The 20,122-nt window shown below is 33.0% G+C and overlaps 1 protein-coding gene and 1 non-coding gene across 4 annotated transcripts in view; one reads left to right on the forward strand and one right to left on the reverse strand.

Moving 5' to 3' along the window:
• Positions 1-20,122, forward strand: part of Micu3 (mitochondrial calcium uptake family member 3) — a 78,641-nt gene that overhangs the window by 50,238 nt on the left and 8,281 nt on the right. For 2 of the 3 annotated variants that reach the window (XM_070016295.1, XM_070016297.1), the window contains 4 exons: positions 96-134; positions 6,613-6,708; positions 12,582-12,682; positions 13,202-13,373. In XM_070016295.1, the coding sequence (XP_069872396.1) occupies positions 96-134; positions 6,613-6,708; positions 12,582-12,682; positions 13,202-13,373 (408 nt within the window). The remainder of the gene's footprint in view (positions 1-95; positions 135-6,612; positions 6,709-12,581; positions 12,683-13,201; positions 13,374-20,122) is intronic. The other variant, XM_070016296.1, reaches the window with a different exon arrangement.
• Positions 10,722-10,828, reverse strand: LOC138823460 (U6 spliceosomal RNA). Its single transcript, XR_011370817.1, has one exon. It is a non-coding gene; the product is annotated as a U6 spliceosomal RNA (small nuclear RNA).

Raw genomic sequence — 20,122 nt, forward strand, 5'->3', positions numbered from 1 at the left:
TTGATTATTTTGTCGCCTTTTTCTTTTTTCTTTTGCTATACTTGGGTTCATTCTGAAATGTGACACTTCATTTGGCCCTTTGTGCTCTATGTCAGCGTCTTCAACTTTATGGATACCATTCTCCTACTAATAGTGTATGTACAACACTTTAAATGTTCCTTATGTATATAGTCTTCACCTGTTATACTTGAAAATGCTATTACTTTATATCTATTATCACTAGAATGTTTTGGAATTATTGAATAAATAAGCTACAATCAAGTCAAATTTCTACATTTCTTTCCTAGATTTATGAGAAGATAAAAATATACAGAGCAATTATGTATCTTTATTAATTGCTTATATTTAGATTAAAATAAAGGAAAGATGAGTGGACAACCACCACCACGAGCTCTGGTAGAGTAATTGAAATTTTATATTTTTCAGTACTATATGAAGAATTATTTGTAAATAATAGAACAAATGGTCTATGCTTTCGCAGAACACAGGAATTTTTAAAACTAAATATATCCATCTGATATATAGTCTTTGATCATTCCTAATATGATATATTAATGGATAGATATTTTTAGTTTTCAGTGTTTCTCACTTTTTTTCCTAAAAGTTTTATTGCATACATCTTTTTTGTTCTGGTCTATAAAAATATGATATAAGATGTTACTTGGTATATTTAATATATGAGTATATTATGTTATATTCCAAAGAATGTTGTGAGTTTTTTAGACTTTTCTCTTGAAAACTTGGGAATCCTTATGAATGAGCTCCCAAATGTATTCTTATGCCAAGTTACCATCTTTTTTTTTCTTGAGCAAGTTAGAGTTTACTAGTTAACCCAGCTAGTAACTAACCTACTAAGCACAAGCTGTGGACCTTTTTTACTGTAAACCTGCACAGTTTATTTCATTTCCCCAGTAATCCTTCAGCAGTTTAAAAAGATCTCTCAAATTGGAAATTCTGAGAAGCCCTTGAGTTCAAGATAACTGTGTCAGTATTATGCTAATTAAAGAGTTGTAGCTGTCATTCACAACTCTAAAAGCAGTCATATTGACTCTTAACTAGATAGATGTCAAAACTGCAACTGTAAAAACTAACTTTTGTTTAGATTTAAACATACAATGGAGGAAACTTACCATAAAGTAAACATGATAGTTTTCATAGTCACTAGGAATGTACCTAGAACGAATGAGAAACAAGCTTAGGGGAATAATGTGACTAGTGTTTTAATCCTTATAAGAAACTATAATGTTTTCTACTACTTTGCTGTTGTTTTCCATTAAATAAAGTCTATGTTTTTTTAAAGAAATTAACAGTTGTCTCTGTTAATTATATATAAAATGAAAATTTCAAAAATTATAATTCCATAGACCCTATGAAATATATTAATACTTATTATTTTATGATTTATTTTTCAAATCTACCATCATTGTATAAGACTTTTTCTGTGAAAGCTTTAATTGTTCTTTTAACTTCATAAGTATTTTACATGTAGGATGATTTTTATTAATTATTAGTAGTTAACTGAATTTCAGAATATAGTTAAAAGGAAATGATCCTAGTGTACCTTATCTAAACTGCATATACAAATTGCAATCACTCAGACATGGAGAAGAGTATTAAAATGACTCAAATTGCATGTTTTGTTTATATCATGCTCATTTATTTAATAAGAAAATATTTTTTATTTTTAATTATTTTACCAAAGATGGCTTCCATATGCAAAATGAATATATTAAAGGTAGATAACGATGTTATTTTTATTCAGTCTTAATGGATTACATTTTTTTTCAACTCCCTTGGGAGTTCCTAGCTGGCTTTATAACCTTTTTTCCTATTTTAGAATAATTTTTGCTCACAAAGAAATGTTATTTTCAAAACCTGTAAGGTAACAGGAAAATTAATTTAGGATTAGAAAAATTCAGTTTGAAAATGTATTCAAAATACTGTGGATGAAAGTATTGCACAAATATATTAGTGTAATTTTATAATTCCACTGAAAATTATTTTCTAGTTTCTAGAATTGTAAATCAACTCAAGTGATAATCTAATCTGAGTGTTGGTCATGGAGCTGCATATTAGAGATTTCTAAGAACCAGTTTTACCTTTAATAGAAAGCTTTTTCAGGAAAAGCAGTGGTCACCTTGTCTTATAGACCACTCTCTGGCCCCTGTAGTCTATTTAATCACACTTAAAATAGACTGCCAATTTAGTCAAATTGTTTCCTGCTACAGAGAAAATTTGGGACTATTCCCTTGTATCTATGAAGTGTTTTTGTTGTTGTTGTTTTGTTTTTAACCTTATCTAGCTTTTTTGTTCCAAATAACTCAGATCCTTTTCATTTTTCTCATACCATCACGCTCTCAATTATCTTCCTAAAGTGATGGAAATAGATATAAGAATATAAAAGAATAAATCATTTAAAAAATCAAGTATGTTTACTTTAGCCTTCCTCTTGGGGTATTTTTAAAGATCATTCTAAATTACCTTAATTACATTGCTACTAGAAAATACATCTACATTTATACCATTTTTAACATGTTTTGAGAAGTGTTTTAAGGTTAGAATAATGCCAGTATTTATAAGTAGTCTTTATTTTAAAAGAATATATTCTTTGATTTATAGTACTGCCGTGATACATATGCATATAGATGCATATATTTTACCATGCTTGTTAGTTATATGTTTTAATTCTGTCATTCCTGGTATCTTTGTCTGCTTGATCCATCAACTAGTATATTAAATTACATATTACAATGGTAGACTTATTTTTACTAATAATCTTCTTAATTTTTGTTTTGAAGAATTACTCTTACCTGTGTTAGAATATAGATGAGTTCTATCTTTTAATGAATTGACTTTTCTGCGCTGTACTATACTGGAGTGTATTTTTGCCTGAAAATCTGTTTCAGTTATCAAATATACTATATTACCTTTATACATACATACATACATACACATATATTTTGGTGGTACTAGGGTTTACAACTCAGAGCCTTGTGCTTTCTGGGCAGGTACATTACAATCACCACACGTCACTTTCCATTGGTTGAACTTGGGTTTCACCAACATTTTACACTGGCTGTCTGCCCAACTCCAGCCCTATTTTTTGCTTGTTATTTTGGATATGAAGTTTATGGGCTTTTCTGCCCAAGCTGGATATGAACTAGTCTTCTTGGTCTCCTCCTGAATAGCTAGGATTAATGGGCATGAGCTAGTAGTGCCTATCTTAGTTTATTGATTTTTATTTCTATAAGCAGTGGTTTTCAAAGACTTGGTTCTTGTGACTTCACATTGTTCAAAAGAGATTTTGTTTCTGTAGATTATATCTACCTATATTTATCATATTCAACATTAAAATTAGAATTTGAAAATTTGTATTAGTTTATTTTAAAATATCAGTGAAGCTGGGTGCTGGTGTCTTATGCTTGTAATATTAGCTACTCAGATGGCTGAGATCTGAAAATCCCAGTTCAAAGCCTAACAGCAAGAAAGTCCTTGAGACTCTTAGTTCTGATTAACCACCAAAAAGCTGAAAGTGGAATTGGAAAAAGTGTTAGCCTTGAGTTCAAGCCCCAGGACTTTTGTACGTACACACACACACACACACACACACACACACACACACACACACACACACACACACACACACACACACACACACACACACACACACACACACACACACACACACACACACACACACACACACACACACACACACACACACACACACACACACACACACACACACACCAATTAAAATCTTACTTTTACACCATCAGTGCAAATGTCAACAGGGTCAAAGGCAATTAAAATCTTTAAGAGTTTTAAAGATCTTAACTGTTTTAAATTTTATTCAGCTTTTTCATTTTGTCTAAGAAAGTTGTACATGTCTGTCTTTTATAGCCTGTAATACCCTTTTCAGGTACACTTTTCTTATAGATTTGAAACTTTTTTTTTCTTTTTTATTATCCCTTCCCACCCTCCCCCCACTCCCCCACCCAATCCTCCCCCCCACATAGATTTGAAACTTTTAAGTCATATATTTTGTGAATTGTACTGGTTTCTCTTATTCTAGATTTAAATCCATGATTTTTAATTGGAGGATGTATTGATTGACATTATTGTGATTACTTTCTGATTTGAATTTTTCTAACTTTATTCTTTATACTATTTTTGTTCTGCCTTCTTTCAGAGTCACTGAAAATAATTGTCTTTTCTATTCTTATGTTAGTATTCTTAACATTTTACTAAATATACTTAAAAGAATAAAAATCATAGGTTAGGCAATATCTATACATTGCCACATCGTAGAACTTTAAAACACTTTAATATCTTTGATTTAATTGCTTTCATGGGCACTGGAAATTTTTTTTTTTTTTTTTTTTGTTGGTCGTGAGGCCTGAACTCTGGGCCTGGGCACTGTCCCTTGGCTCTTCAGCTCAAGGCTAGCGCTCTACCACTTGAGTCACAGCTCCACTTCCGGCTTTTTCTGCTTATGTGGTGCTGAGGAATCGAACCCAGGGCCTCATGCATGCAAGGCAAGCACTCTACCACTGAGACACCTTCCCAGCCCCAGCACTGGAAATTTTTGTATTGTGTTTGCCTCATGTTTTTCTAACATCACCAATTAGATTTTTAAAATATATATCATCAATGTTAATATCACATACATATGTGATTAACTCATTAATTTCTTCTTTAATCTTGCCTTTTATCTTTTTTTGGTGGGTGGCAGGGCTTGAACTCTGGGTCTGGGCACTGTCCCTCAGCTCTTCAGCTCAAGGCTAGAGCTCTACCATTGAACCACAGTACCACTTCCAGTTTTATCTCTTTTAATGAAAATATACACTTAGCGTATGCATCTGATAAACAGGCCTGAAACTCAGATCACGAATACTGATAAGCCATCAGGATGTCCTTGCAAATTGCCCATCCTAATTACTTGTTTCATATTCAAAAATGTTATCAGTTATGTTTAGGCATTTCTCTTCTGACTTCTCTTAGCTTATATACAGATACTTAGCTTTTTAAACTGAATATCCTGAAAAATACACATTATAATTTTTTTAACTGGGAAAGCAATAAAAAGAACTTATCCTAACCATTCAGAGGTAATCAATCTATTTCTATATATTTGCTTCCTTCCTATGATTATAAAACACAGGTTATTAAACCATATCTCATCATATGTTGTAAATATTTTTATAGTGTTAGGAGGAGCTAACCATTGTTTGACAGTAGGCAAAAGACACAGTTTGTAGTTTTGACAATACTTTTCAAAATCATCTTTTCAAATACAACTTAAAATGAATCTGTGTTCAAAATATGAAGAAATTTGAGATTAAGAAGCTAATCTAGCATCTAGACCTACCTTATAGTGCTTAGGTAAAACTTATTTAAAGGTGTAGTGATGAGTAAGTTCCCTGTCAGCACTACATTGATACTTACAGTGCTACTTACTTCTGTTTTCTAAGTGAGGTTTCTGCTAAATTTTTTATTGTTAACATTTATTAAACTTTGAGCATGGGCAGTGTTTTCTAGACAATAGTATATTTAAAATTAGACATCTTTTGTGATAACTCTTAGCTATGCAATAACTATTAATGGCACTAGATATGCGTTTGTTTGTTTACTCAGTCAAGGTCTTGCTATATTGTCAAGCTTTGAATTTTGGATTTAAGCAATTTTCTGTTATTCTCCAAAGTAACTGGTACTACAGGCACATGCCACTGTACCTCACTGATACTCAACTCTTAAAAATTAGGATGAAAAGGAGTAAAGAGAGAAAAGCTCTCATGACAGTGACTACTTTTGGCTATTTTTGTTCATACCTTGAAATTAGGCTTAGAGTTAAAGATTTTCACAGGAAGATTAGATTATCTCATAATTTTGACATCTTCAGACTAGTCAATACTGAGAATAAAAATGTATATTCAACAAAATTAAGAAATTTGAGAGGAGGGGGAGGGTTGGAGTGGGGGGAAGAATGATAAAGATGCATTATATTCATAAACTAATTTGTTGAATGATAATTTCTTGGCACGGCTACTTAAAAATAATAAAATAAATGTTTTAAATGCTAGTGTTCATAAAGACTTGACAGAAGGCACATTTACCAAATTCCTTTTCCATAGGCTTTGAATTAATTTATGATGTGTGTCACTAAAGTCTGGATAAGCTTGCTTTGATTTTAGCGCACTAACAAGATAGATGATAGCAGAAATAACTAAAGTATGATTTTAATTGGTTTACAAAATCTTCAACATATGAATTTACTTCACACAAAGTGTGAATAGAATTTCTATTTCAAACTTTCTAAGAAGCTATATACATCTCAGTAGAAGGGCAGAGGGAGGGATGGGAGAATTTGATTCCACCTGACAAAGCCACATTGTACTTAGCAATAGTGGTTCTATACCATTACACCCTTGAAAGCACCCACGGTTACCCGTGGTGTAATAGAATACTGTTGTATGCCGCAGAAGACAAAAGAGGTAAGCTAATGTGTTTTCTTTTCTTTTAAGGTTTGTTAGAAGAGGTTTAAAGTGTATAAATTGTCATTCTTTGTGACTATTCTTTAGATTTCAGTTGTTCTTCCTAACACTTCCACAGGTACTTAAAACAGATGCTGAGGAACTTGTCTCCAGAAGCTATTGGGACACACTGAGACGTAACACAAGCCAAGCACTCTTTTCAGACCTCGCAGAGGTATAATTAAACCTCAACAAAGGTTCTTGTATCATTTGCCATTTTGCTAATCCAGTCCTTGTTTTCAGAGTCACCAGATAAAACCAAAACTATATTGTTTTCTATATTCTTCAGTAAAGTCATAATTATTATAAACTAAAAATTGCTATATGGTATATATAAATATATACATATGATTTATATAGTATATTTGAATATGTGAGCTCTGTTGATGGGGCTACAAGGCTATATACAATAACCTGAGTTAAATGAGTTTACTTACTGTGTAAGACACAGCTGCTAATCTAATTAAAAGGAAATAACATTAAATTTTAATTAAGGAGCACTTCCTAGAAATTTAGGAATAACAATATAGCCTTAGAGTTTCACTCAATATTTTAACCCTTCAATTTATAATGGTATATGAAATGCTAAAACATTTTCATCTAGTAAAAGATAATTGAATCTTAGGCTAGGTTAAACAACTAAATTTTCCTACATTAATAGTGAGTGGTTTGCCAAGAACCAGGGGTATGGAAGAAGAGTATTTCACCTTGACGTCATTTAGATTGCCAGTGTCTGGTAAAATGAAAGCAGGATGGCACTATTGTCGTGATTTAGAGCTAATGTACCTCCTTGTTGTATTCAGTAGACTGCCTCTGTCATCCCATTCCTGTTATGTCACTGTCAATATTGATTAGAAAATTACATTTATTTAGAAAAGTTTACCTTATCTAAAATTGCACATGGAAAAAGAGAGGTAAACTACAATGAGTTCTTGACTTCTTTCCTTCTGATTTCCCTTTTCTTTTTCTTTTTTGAGATGAGGACTTGCTCTGTTGTGCCAAGCTCAAGTGATCTTCACACCTTAGCCTACCAAGTAGCTGGGACTATAGATCTGTGTTCCTGTGCTTAGCTTGGTTGTAACTTTACCTAGTTATACAAAATTTACTCACTTGGCTTTCCTAGTCTAGGCAAATACTTAAAAACTGTTAGTTTTGTTGCTTATGCTCAATTTTAGTGTCCAAACCAAATAGGTAATGCATTTTGCCGATTTTTATTCTGTCTGATGAATAAATATGATATAATCATGACCAGCTATATTACCTTTTAAAATCAACTGTTAGCTTTGAATAAGGAAAGAAGTGACAAATGTTCCATTCAAATATCTTAGAAATGCTTATTTTGTAATCAGTTATGTAGGCACACAGTAGTCTGTACATAAAAATAATAGTAATTAGAAACAGTATTACTGCTAATGTCTACAGCCAGATGTGGCCTAGCTTCAAATTAACACATGGGTCACATGGTATATCCTTGTGCTGATAGAAAGTGAAGAAAAAAAAAAAAAGAAAAAGAAAAAAACCTTTTATTTCCACATAAAGTAATTGTTTGGGGATTATACTATTACAACTCTTCTGCATTAGAGAATAATAATGATACTTAACTATAATTAAGTTAGAACTGTAATCCTTTATAATACTATTATAACAAACTTTAGTATACTATACATAGTATATTATAGTATTAGTATATTATAGTATAGTATATTATAGTATTAGTATTTTAGGATTCAAATTGGCTTAGAAAACTTTGAAATGTATTTGTATTTCTTTGTTGTATATCTAATATTTAATTATTAAGGTAAAGTAGTTCTCTTTCATTATTACAGGTAACTTGTTTATCAGCCTCTCATTTTTTTATCCCAGAGTAGTTTCTAACTATAAATATTTTCGATTTAGTAAAATATTTTTGCACTTAGTTTAAAATGGTATAATACAAATTTGCAAATATCAGGGCTATTACCATTCACTAACCAAAAGCATATGATAAATTCAGAATATAAGTTCATTTGAGTATAGTTGATCAGTACCAGAATTATAAATAGTACTTTGAACATCACAAATGCATTTTTTACATTTGCTTTAAATTCTACTTATCCTTAATAGTTTTTGATAGGTTATTGAAAAACTTTCATTGTATCATGAATTTAAAGATTTTCTTCATCACTTGTATAGAGCTTAAAATTATTTTAAAATTACAATCAGTGAAAATATGTTGAAAAACTCCCATAAAATTTTTTCTATATAATGAAGAATTTGTATGCAACTTTACTTCATTTTTTAAAATGAAACCATTTAAAGTAGATACTGATTGATTGACTCATTGATTTATTTATTTTTATTTTTTTGTGGGTCATGGGGCTTGAACTCTGTACCTGGGTGCTGTCCCTCAGCTCTTCAGCACAAGGCTAGCACTCTACCACTTGAGCTACAGCACCACTTCCAGTTTTCTGGTGGCTTATTGGAGATGAGCATTTCACGGACTTTCCTGTCTGGGCTGGCTTTGAACCACAATCCTCAGATCTCAGCCTCTTGAGTAGCTAGGATTATAATAAGCATGAGCCACCAGCACCCGGCTACTTGTTTATTTTTGATGCTGTGGATTGAACCCCAGGTCTGATGCATGTTAAAACCAGGCTACTGTCCCACCACTAAGCTCCCTGCCTCCAGCCTAAAGTAATTCTTAATCAAAACAAAATTAGATAATAGACTTTTCTGTAAATGGTCCGTGTGTTCTTTTGTGGCTTCTCTTGCTTTGTTATGAAAACACCTGAATTTATTTTATTTTAACAATGAGCATAGAATCAGAGGGATAAAGTCTCTATTTTTGTCCCAAACTTCTTGTGATGTAAGTTACATAACACGGTTACGGTACCTAGGACATTGGTATTGCTTTCAGTGACTCTAAGCAGTACTGAGTTTCACTGAGTGGGAGGGGATTCTCCATTTCCATTTTTAAGTTTTTTTTCTCCAGTGTCAAACTGTTACTTCTGCATCTGTGGCTCTGGATTATCTGGGTAGGTGCAACCTGAATCTAATAAGATTTAACACTGAGACTTGTAAGTAAAGATCTGCTGTGCTCAGTGAGCATAAGAAGATCTGGCCTGCTGAGGTCATTATTAAAAACCTGTATGTAACAAAGGCATCTCAGTTATAGTACACTGTGTCTTGAGACATGATGACATCACAACACTGAAGAAAGATATTCCTAAATTATATCATTGTAGTTATCTAACAGGTGGTGATCTGGGAACTTCTCATTTTAAGACTCTTTTTGAAAGTTATACAGCATTTATTTTCAATAATAAGACAAGTATAGCATCTAAAAATATTTTCCATGACATTTTAATAGTGCCATCATTTTTGTCATGTCCAATCCTTTAACTAATTTGGCAAAAATAAATAGTAATAAATAGTATTTCTTGAATATGGTACGCAGAGTGCTAAAAATTTACATGTTGTCATTATAACTACATTTTAGGATGCATTCTATCATTCCCAAAGTTATGCTCAGAGATCTTAGCTTCTCCAAGTTACATAAATACTATTAGTCTTCACTGCCAGGCACCTGAATCCTAAGCTCATCCTTAAGTTTGCTCATACTACTGCTTTTTTGTGAAGGAAGCAGATTTTTTCAAAAACATCTTCCTAGCAATTTCCCACTATGTCACATTGTCCCTTTTTCTCCTGCCCAACTCTCTAGCTTCCAGAGAGACAAACTCTGTTTTTTCATGCAGATAGACTAGGGCCTCTTTCTTTTTAAAAAATACATTTTTATTGTTATCGTAAAGGTGATGCACAGAGGGGGTTACTGTTACAGAAGTCAGATAAATGAGTACATTTCTTTGTGAATAGTGTCAACTCTTCCCTTGTTTTCTCCCTGTTAATCCTCCCAACCCACCTGGACCCCCAAGTTGTATAGTTCATTTTCAACAGAGTGCCTAGTGAGTCTCACTGCTACATTTGTTCACCCTTTGTCCCACTATTTCTGTGTCCCCCTTACCCTCCCCCAAACAGATAAACCTAAATACAAGACAAAAGGTAAGAAATCAAAAACAGCAATAGAGGAGAAAAGAGAAAATAAAACACAAAATAACAAAAAAAACCTCATTTTCATTTCTTGGAATTCACTTTGATAAACATCATTTTATATGATCATATGCACATAGCTATTGAGCCTTTGTGATCCTCAAAAAAATGGAACGCTTCACAAATTTGTTTGTTGTCCTTATACAAGGGCCATGCTGATCTTGTCTGTATCATTCCAGTTTTAGTATATGTGCAGCCAAAGCGAGCACGAGCCTGTATTCTTACACTTAGTTTAAGACATGATTCTGAGGTGTTTCCTCCCCTTTTTAATTTAAGCTGTTCCAAGGATAGTAAACTGGTCATACTATATTAAATCATATCTGGCTCCTTTTCCCTAAATGGTGTTTCTAACTTTTGACTGCCAGTAACATTTGTATGCTCTATTTGAAATTACATCTTAACTATCCACCCAATTGTTATCCATAAAATGATTTCCATTTTACAGCTTATAAAACAAAAGTCAAGAAAGTCAGTGAACCCTGGACTATTTAACAGCTTATTCTCTTCTTATTAGAGAGGCGTAGCTCATCAACTTAAAGCTACTGGTGAAATACTACCTTTCAGCATTAGTTCAAATTGTGTTGTCTCATCTCACGTATGGAGCAATGTGCTACTACCACCCTTATTCCTCAACAGTTATGAGCTGTTTTCAAGTAGATAGATTTAAAAATAGTGCATGACACTTGGCCACCTGGCTATATTTTCTTTTAGCAATTAGCTCAAAGTACTATCAGATCTTCACAGACACTGGGCGTGTCATAGGGAATTTCTTATATATTCCAGCTGCTGAGAATACTATGGACTTCTCAGCAAATGAATATAGAATGAGTAGTAGAGGTCTTCTGAACCAATTCTAAGGAGGTTATGTGCTGGAGATGGACTAAGAAAATATAAATTTGCTTACTTCAATATATATAGAACATTTAGATGATTACTAAAAAATTTCAACAGTTTTAGATAATTTGAAATGTGGATTCCCTCCATGCTAGAATTTTTAAGAGAGATACAAGTAATTAAGGCAGTAGAGTATCCTTTAGGAAACATTTAAGGGACTAATGGGACAAGTTAGAGGCAAAATCAGAAGGGGTAATCTCCACTATATTATACTAATCAATGGAAGAGAAGAAGAATATTTGGTCCGGCACTACCATCCCTTTTTGCTTTGATTATTCCAAGATAGAGTTTCAATTTTTAGTTGAGGCCAACCTGGAAATGATCTTTGTATTTATGTTTCCTGATGTAGCTCCTATGACTGATACATCCCACCCTGCCCAGCCTTTCTGTTGAGTTGGAGCTTTATAAACTTTTTGCTTGAGCTGGGCTACAGAGGTTACAGGCTTCATGCCTGTAGTAGTTCATCTACTACACTCAATTCTGAAATTAATTTCCCACCCAGGTCAAAGAATTATATAGCACTTTTCTTTGAAAAATTATAATGAACTCCAAGTTAAGTTTCTGCTGTAGTTTCTCTTTCAAAATACATTGTAATCTATCCAGAATATTGTAATTATATAACAATTGAAAAGTGTCCTGGTTAGAGGAAGCTGTTTCATGGAGATATTCTTACATCAGCTTCATATACTCAATATAAGAAATTGCCTCTTGTATTTTTCAGATTGACTAAAATAATCAAACAAATTACTTAAAAGAATATTTAAATCTTTTCTAAAGGATTTAAACTATCATATAAAATGAAGATATCCTGTGGACATAATTTGAGGTCAAAAACTTCTCAAACTATAATAATGTCTGACATTTTTTGAAGATAAGGATCAATTTTGTTCCAATTTCTGTTATCAAAATTCAAGCTTCATTTTAACTATAATTACATCGATTATTATACCATGAAGTTTTCATTCTAATGTTAATATCTTTTCATTCTTGATAGTACTATGTTGATAAAAATTCGTTAAATTGTCTATTTTTCTATTGCAACTGACTTTTAAATTGTTTTTTTCTAAGCGTGCTGATGACATCACAAGTTTAGTTGCAGATACTACACTTCTTGTACATTTTTTTGGAAAGAAAGGAAAAGCTGAGCTCAACTTTGAAGATTTTTATAGGTAAGTTTAAAAAATTTTAACTGGAAATTGTTGGAATTGCTGAAGTTGAAAGGGGCTTTGCAAGTCATCTAGTATAGTGGCACCACCTCGTTACTTTTATCTTAATTGGAGATGTTGTGTAACAAATATCCATTTCCTATAGTATTTGTGAACCAGTGGTTAAACTTAGAATTATGACAAGTTACTGAATGACAAAAATCTTCGTATATTCTCATTGTGACACCCTGTATATTAAGAAGAAACTATGTTACCAGTGCCGTAGTCTCAAGTAATATTGATAAGCAATGTGTCATCTCTACATTGGAAGGTACTTTATCACTCCCACTTAACAGATGGGGGAACTCAAGCCCTCTGTTATTGGTGGTAAAAGTTCTTATAGTTTGTGCTTGCTTTCCCATTTACAGAGAGGCAGCTAATGAAACTGTGTATCATCATATAATTAATTTTTTCCTCATAACCTTCTCTAGAAGAATAAATATTTGATCATTTATCTTGCTTATTCTTGTACTTTGATCACAGGTTCATGGATAATCTCCAAACAGAAGTTCTAGAAATAGAATTCCTTTCCTATTCTAATGGGATGAATACTATCAGTGAAGAAGATTTTGCTCATATTCTTTTACGTTATACAAATGTGGAAAATACATCAGTGTTTTTGGAAAATGTGCGTTATAGTATACCTGAAGAAAAGGTATCTAATTCCTTTTATTTATTTTGTTATTATATACATTATCTTTGCTATTTTGGATAAGTCTACAAAATGTCTGGCCCTTTTATTAGGTCTCTTGCTTCTCTGTAAATTAAAAATACTTTTTTCCTTTGTTTCCTAAGTGCTGTTTAAATTTTAAAAACAATTTTAAATTCTGGCTAAATGTTCATATATTCTTGCAGAAAATCCTTACAGCTAAGAATACGATTTTTCAAGAGAATCCTGCTGAGTTATATACTTTGTCTAGAACACAAACATCACTTCATATAAAGCAGTTTGTATTGGCATTATTTCTGTCACCCTCTGTTCATTTCTATAACACCCTAATGAAAAGTCATTTAAAGAGCTCTATTGTTGAGTGAGTGATCTTATCAGCAGTTGAAGTGAGGCTTTTCATGGAGTTTGGATGGTATGAATGGCTAAGAACCCGGGACAACTGGTTATCTATTTGTTTGGTGACAAATGTGTTGTCAGCACTTCTGAGCAGTTGCATTATCTAGTGGTATTTGAATGCATCATTGCAACCAAATAGAACTGCTGCCACAAGAACCCCTTCAAGCATGGGATGTTTTGGATATACTGCCTTCTATTTGTTTATAGAAGGATCAAGTTAGTCTACCCAAGGAAAACTTGCAAATAGTTTAACTTTGTGTAGAATGGATACACTGTGACAATGTTAACAGTTCTCAAGACCCCCCCTAAGGAATGAGAAGAAAAGGAATTGAAGCATTTGGCTATTAGCTTACATTATCTTTTAATCTGAGGGCTTTTATCTGTTTTCCTAGTTAAACTGGGCTTTTCCAACCTATAGGTAAGTCTCTTAAAAAAATAAAATAAGATATTGGAAACTGTACTACTCTAGCTATTAGGGCCTTTGGTGGTTTTCTTTATTTTTTTTTCTATTAGATGAAAACATCAAAATGTAACTCACAATGTTAAGTTCTAGGAGCAATGATGATATGCAAACTCTATCTAGTGTTTTTACAATTGAATTGTTTGTTTTTGAAAGGTGTATGTAACACAGGCTGGTCTCAAACTTACAATCCTACCTTAGCTATCCAAGAATTTAGGATTATAAGCATGTACCACTATACCCAACTGTAGTTGATTATTATATCTTGTTTGTAAATAAAAAAATTGTTAAATTCAGCTTATGAAAATGTTTAATTGATAGAAGTTTTAAGCACTAAAAGTGATTGGAATAGAAATGGAAAATTTCGTACCAACATAGTGACTCAATTTATTTTTCTGAATTACCTCATCAATTCTTTAAACAATCTTGCAATTTTAACATCTTTCTTTTCCCAAAAAGGAAGCCAGAGCTTCTAAATACTTAGCCTTGTCCAAGGATTCAAACCCAGGACTTTCTAAGCTAACAATTACTTCATCACACATTATTTATTTGCCTTTCTTCTACCTCTCATCCTTTTCTTTCCAACAGAAAAAGAAAACTTCTGCTATTTCAGTGACACTTAACATTTTAAAAATATTTTGATTTTCATTCAGTTTTTCAAGCAGGTATTAAGTGCTTAGTATTTATGATGCCTTATTCTAGCTGCTAACAACAAAGTAGAAAGATTAATACATCCTTATGTAATAGAAACAAGATTTTAATAAAGAGGCAAATTAAGTAAGGACAGAATATAAATAAATAGTATGCTTTCAGACAATGTAAAATACTTAGAAGGAGACCATGAATCATGATGGCTGGTAAAACTGATGGACTGTTAGGGAGAGTGCTTCTGAAAAGGAGCTTTTGAGAGAGCCTCTGGGGAGTGAACTCTGCGAAGGTATGGATGAATCAGGCAGAGGTGACAGCACATACCAACGGCCTGTGAGGGAAACAAAACCTGAGTTTATTTGAGAAGTAGCCAGAAGGAATTGTTCTGAACTAGGAGAGACTGATAATTAGGATGCTGCTGCTGCTGCTGCTGCTGCTGCTGCTGCTGCTGCTGATGATGATGATGATGATGATGATGATGATGGAGACTGACTAACAGACATTGTAGACCAAAGAGAAGAAAATTAGATTTAATTTTAATAGTGACTCTTAAGAGTATTGTTTTTGATTGCTTTTGTACCATAAGGTTAAAGAAGTTGCAGCATAGACCATCTGGACAGCACAAACGAATATATTGGCCCTTTATAAAGAAAGCTTGCTAACCTTCTCTTAGACCTCATGAATGACATCTGTTGATTCAAGCATTGACCATCTACTATGACACTCATTTGATCTGCTTCATGCACCTTATATAATGTGATTGATGTTTCAATTTATGTCTCAAAAGATCATTTGGCTACTATGTAACAAAACAGACTTTAGTATGCCCAACCTTGAAGGAAAGACAAGATTCCATTTGAAGAATTTAGATAAAAGATAAGCATTGCCTAGACTAGGACAAAAACAGGGAAAAGAAGTCATATATTGGATCATTTAAAACATAGGGCTGATGAAACTTATATGTAGCTTGTATTGCATTTTGAGAGAGAAAGATGAATCAAGGAGAATTAGGTGTTTGGCCTGAACCACAAGTTGAAATGACGTTTAATATTCCTACAGGCTATTCAAGTGAGGGTTTTACACAAGAAGTTGGGTATATAATCTAGCATTTAAGGATAAAATTAAACCTACTGAATATTAGTCCCTGGTATTTGGACTTTCAGATTATGTCTCCAGTTAAACCTCTCCCACTGAATTTAGCTTTTTATAATGTACTGCCTACTCAACATAAGGATCTGATGGATATCTTAATGGTTGTAAAACTTGTTTCACATCTCATCACCCATTCCAGTTCACAGAAGCTTCATCCTTCCTACTCTACTTCTTAAACATTTTCACTACACCAAAAATAAAACCTATAAATATTAAGTCATTTGTCCCCATTTCCATTTCCTTTTATCCTGCAAACATTGTAGTTTGTATCTCTGTGAACTTACCTATTCAAGATATTCCATGTAGTCTTTACATTTCTAATCAATTGAATCATGTAAGATGGAACCTTTCATTGTTTTTATATACTACAAGTTATTTATCATCCATGAACATTTGTTCTGGACTAGGGTTGCTAAGGATATATGTGTACTTGAGTACTACTTACCAATTTTTCATGTATATACCTAGAAGAATTCAAAGTGGCATATTTCATTTTAGGCTTTTTTGTTGTTATAATTATGTATTCTACTCTATTTTTCCATACGGCTGTATGTTACTGTCTAGTTTTCTTTTTATCCTGAAGTACTTTCTTTAGCATTTTATTTTATTTTTGATAGGGAAGGTCTGCTAGTAATAAAAATCTTCAGCTTTTGTTTATCTAAAATTCTCTTAATTTCTTCTTTTTTGAAGGTGTTTGCCCACAATCCAAATTCTTGGCTGGCCTTCTCTCTCTCTCTCTCTCTCTCTCTCTCTCTCTCTCTCTCTCTCTCTCTCTCTCTCTCTCTCTCTCTCTCTCTCTCTCTCTCTCTCTCTCTCTCTCTCTCTCTCTCTCTCTCTCTTCTCTCTTTTAGCACTTGAAATATATTATCCCTTTTCCTCTGGTCTCCATGATTTGGCTAGAAATCAGAGGTTGGGCTTACTGAAGACTCATCTTCTTGTACCTCCTTACATGATTATTTCTCTCTTTTCTAGAAGTATGACCGTGTGTTTTGGAACAAGTCTCTTAAGTTTATCCTACTCAGAGTTTATTCCACATTTTAAATATGTAGACTCATATCATCCATCAAATTTAAGAAGTTTTCACCCATTATTTCTTCAGATATTTCTTTGGCTCATCTCCTTTTCTGTCTATCTTCTTTCTGTCCCATAAAACATATGTTATCACACTTGATGATGTCCCAGGCCTCTGTCTTTATGGATTGATCTAATAGTGTTATTTCATACAGGTAGACTCATACATATATGGTTCTTTGTGTCTGACTTCCTTTACTTAGCATAACTTCTTATGGTAGTATCCGCACTGTGGTCCGTTTTATTGCCAAGTAATACTCTAGCATGTAGATATGCTAGATTTTGCTATCTGTTTCTCAGTTGTTGAGTATCTGAGTTGTTTCTAGTTTTGGCACCCAGAAATACATGTAAATATGTACTATTTCCAAGAGAATTTGCATGTATTTTGGGATAAATGACTAGGTCACATTACCAACCCTGTGTTTAAAATTTTGAAGAACTGCCAAACTGTTTTCCAAGGTAACTTTACCAATTCTACAACCCCACTGGCAATACATGGGGCTTATCATTTCCCCCATCTTTGTTAACATTTATTATTGTCTGCCTTTTCTATATAGTCATTCTAGTGATTGTGAAGTGATACCTCACTGATTTTGATTTGCATTTCCACAGTGACTGATTATTTCAGCAGTTTTTATGTATGATAGCCTTGTATAGACCTACCTCAAAGAAACTTCTATTCAAGTCTTTGGCCTATTTTTAAATTAATTTGTTTGTCTTTTTGTTACTGATTTTTGAGACTCCTTTAGACCTTCTTTATATATTATTCCTTTTTATTGCAACATTTTCTTTTTTAAAAATTTTATTGTAAATGTTGTGTATAGGAGGGTTACTGTTACATAAGTCAGGTAATTGAGTACATTTCTTTTTGACCGTTACCCCCCTCCCTCATTTTCCCACATTTTTCTCATTTCCCCCTCCTACCCCCACCAAGTTGTGTAGTTCATTTCCCATGTAGTGTCCAGTGAGTATCACTGCTGAATTGCTTCACCCTTTGTCCCACCATTTCTGTGCTTCCACTTCCCTCCCCAAGCCAGATAAACATATACAAGGCAAGGGACACAAAAATCAAAAGCAGTGACAAGAGGGAATACGCCAAATGGAGGGGGGGAAAAAAGATCCACGAACAGTACAGTTTAAAAAAGAAAACAAAAACCTCTTGTTTCCATTTCTTGGAGTTCATTTTAATAAACATCATTTTATATTGACCGCTGTGGTCCTCTCCTAATAATATCCTCCTTGGTTCTCGTGTGAATATTTAGAGTGTTGTTTAATTAATCATGTCCAAGTGTAATTATTTGTCTATCCATTGGGTTTCTGTGTAGATTTATAGGCACATTCTAATTATTACAAATGAAAGAAACCATATAGCCTGTTTCTTTGGTTCTGGCTTACTTTGCTTAATATAATTTTTGCAAGCCTTCCCTTTCCTTATAAATGGGGCAATGTCATTCTTTCTGATGGAAATATAGAATTCCATTATATATATATATTATATGTATATTACATATTATATATATAATGTTTTCTTGAGCCATTTGATTACTGTTTATATATTAGGCCCTTATAAGACGTAGATTTGCAAGCCTTGTCTCCCAATCTGCGATTTTTAATGTCTACAAGTTTATAGTTTTGATCTAATTTATCAATTTTTTTTGTTTGTTGTGCTTTTGGTTTCATGTGTTAAGAAGCCACTGCCAATTCATTGACCGTAGGATTTTATCTCTGGCTTTTTCTAAGGGTTTTATACTTTTAGTTTTAAATTTTAGATCTTTGATTAATTTTGAGTTAATTTATGGACAGTGTGTAAAGGTTTGCTCCCCTTTTTTTGAATATGTATATTTAGTTGCCCAGACCATTTGTTAAAGAGCCTATTCTTTCCTCAATAAATGGTAATGGTACTCTTGTTAAAAAGCAATTGACCAAATATAGGTTTATTTCTGTGCTTTCAGTGTTATATATTTTAGATGCTTTGTTTTACATTTTCCAGTCATTATTGCTTTATCTTTGTTAGCAAATAGGCTACTTCTTTCCTCTTACCTTTATTGAATGTGTACCATCCAAATCCCAGTAGTTCATTATAGTGGTAATTCTAGGAGACAGCGTAGGGAGGTAGGAAAAAGAAATGGCCGTGTTTATTTCTTCTCCCCTCTACTGTGTCTCATGTTCTGGATGATTGCTTGATTATCTCCTTCAAAATAAAGATACCACTTATTGTTTCATATGTTTAAGCACAAGATGTTTAACTTATACAAAGGTATTATTGATGCAAGTATCTCATGAATATAATCAGGAGGCTGATCTAAATGATTATGCTTCCAAGCAAGCCCAGGCACAAAAAACTTTTGAGACTATCTCCAAAATAATTAGCAAAAACTTGGCTGAAGATGAGGCTGAAGTGATAGAGCAACAGCAGTGAGGAAGAAAGCCAAGTGAATGCAAAAGACCCTGAGTTCAAATCCCAATACTGGCAAAAACAAGACAAAATAAAAAAGGATTGTTTTATGTTTTTGAATTTGATCTGTATTACCATTATATTAAAAATTAAGCCAAAGGTATCTGCCCTCTGTTCTTCTCAGTGTACCTATTCAGTTGTGTTAATTGTGTTGAAAATACACATACTAAATGTAGTTTCTCAAGTTCAGATTTGTATTCTCAAAGATAGCACACTTACATTTCAAATAACTTTCTTCTCTAATTCAAGCTGAATCAGTGGTAGCATTTGTACTCTATGCATGTGACATTCCAGAGGCGGCTGCTCAGGCTCTGGTGTTGGGCTTGGTGCTGGATCTGCACAGTCAGTACTTCTTCCTGCTGTCTTGGCAGCAAGTTCAAATAAACTATTTATGCTTAGTAAACATTTTGAGTTTGCTCTGTCAGTCCGAAGATGTGATCTAATGCTGAATCATATTTAAGGAGTACCTATGAAAGACAAACTTGTTTATGGATTTCATTTCTTTATCATTATATTTACACTGTTAAAAATATTGGGCCTTAACATTTTTAT

The sequence above is a fragment of the Dipodomys merriami genome, unplaced genomic scaffold (genome assembly GCF_024711535.1).
Source record: "Dipodomys merriami isolate MVZ:Mamm:240054 unplaced genomic scaffold, mDipMer1.0.p SCAF_12, whole genome shotgun sequence".
NCBI lineage: Eukaryota > Metazoa > Chordata > Mammalia > Rodentia > Heteromyidae > Dipodomys > Dipodomys merriami.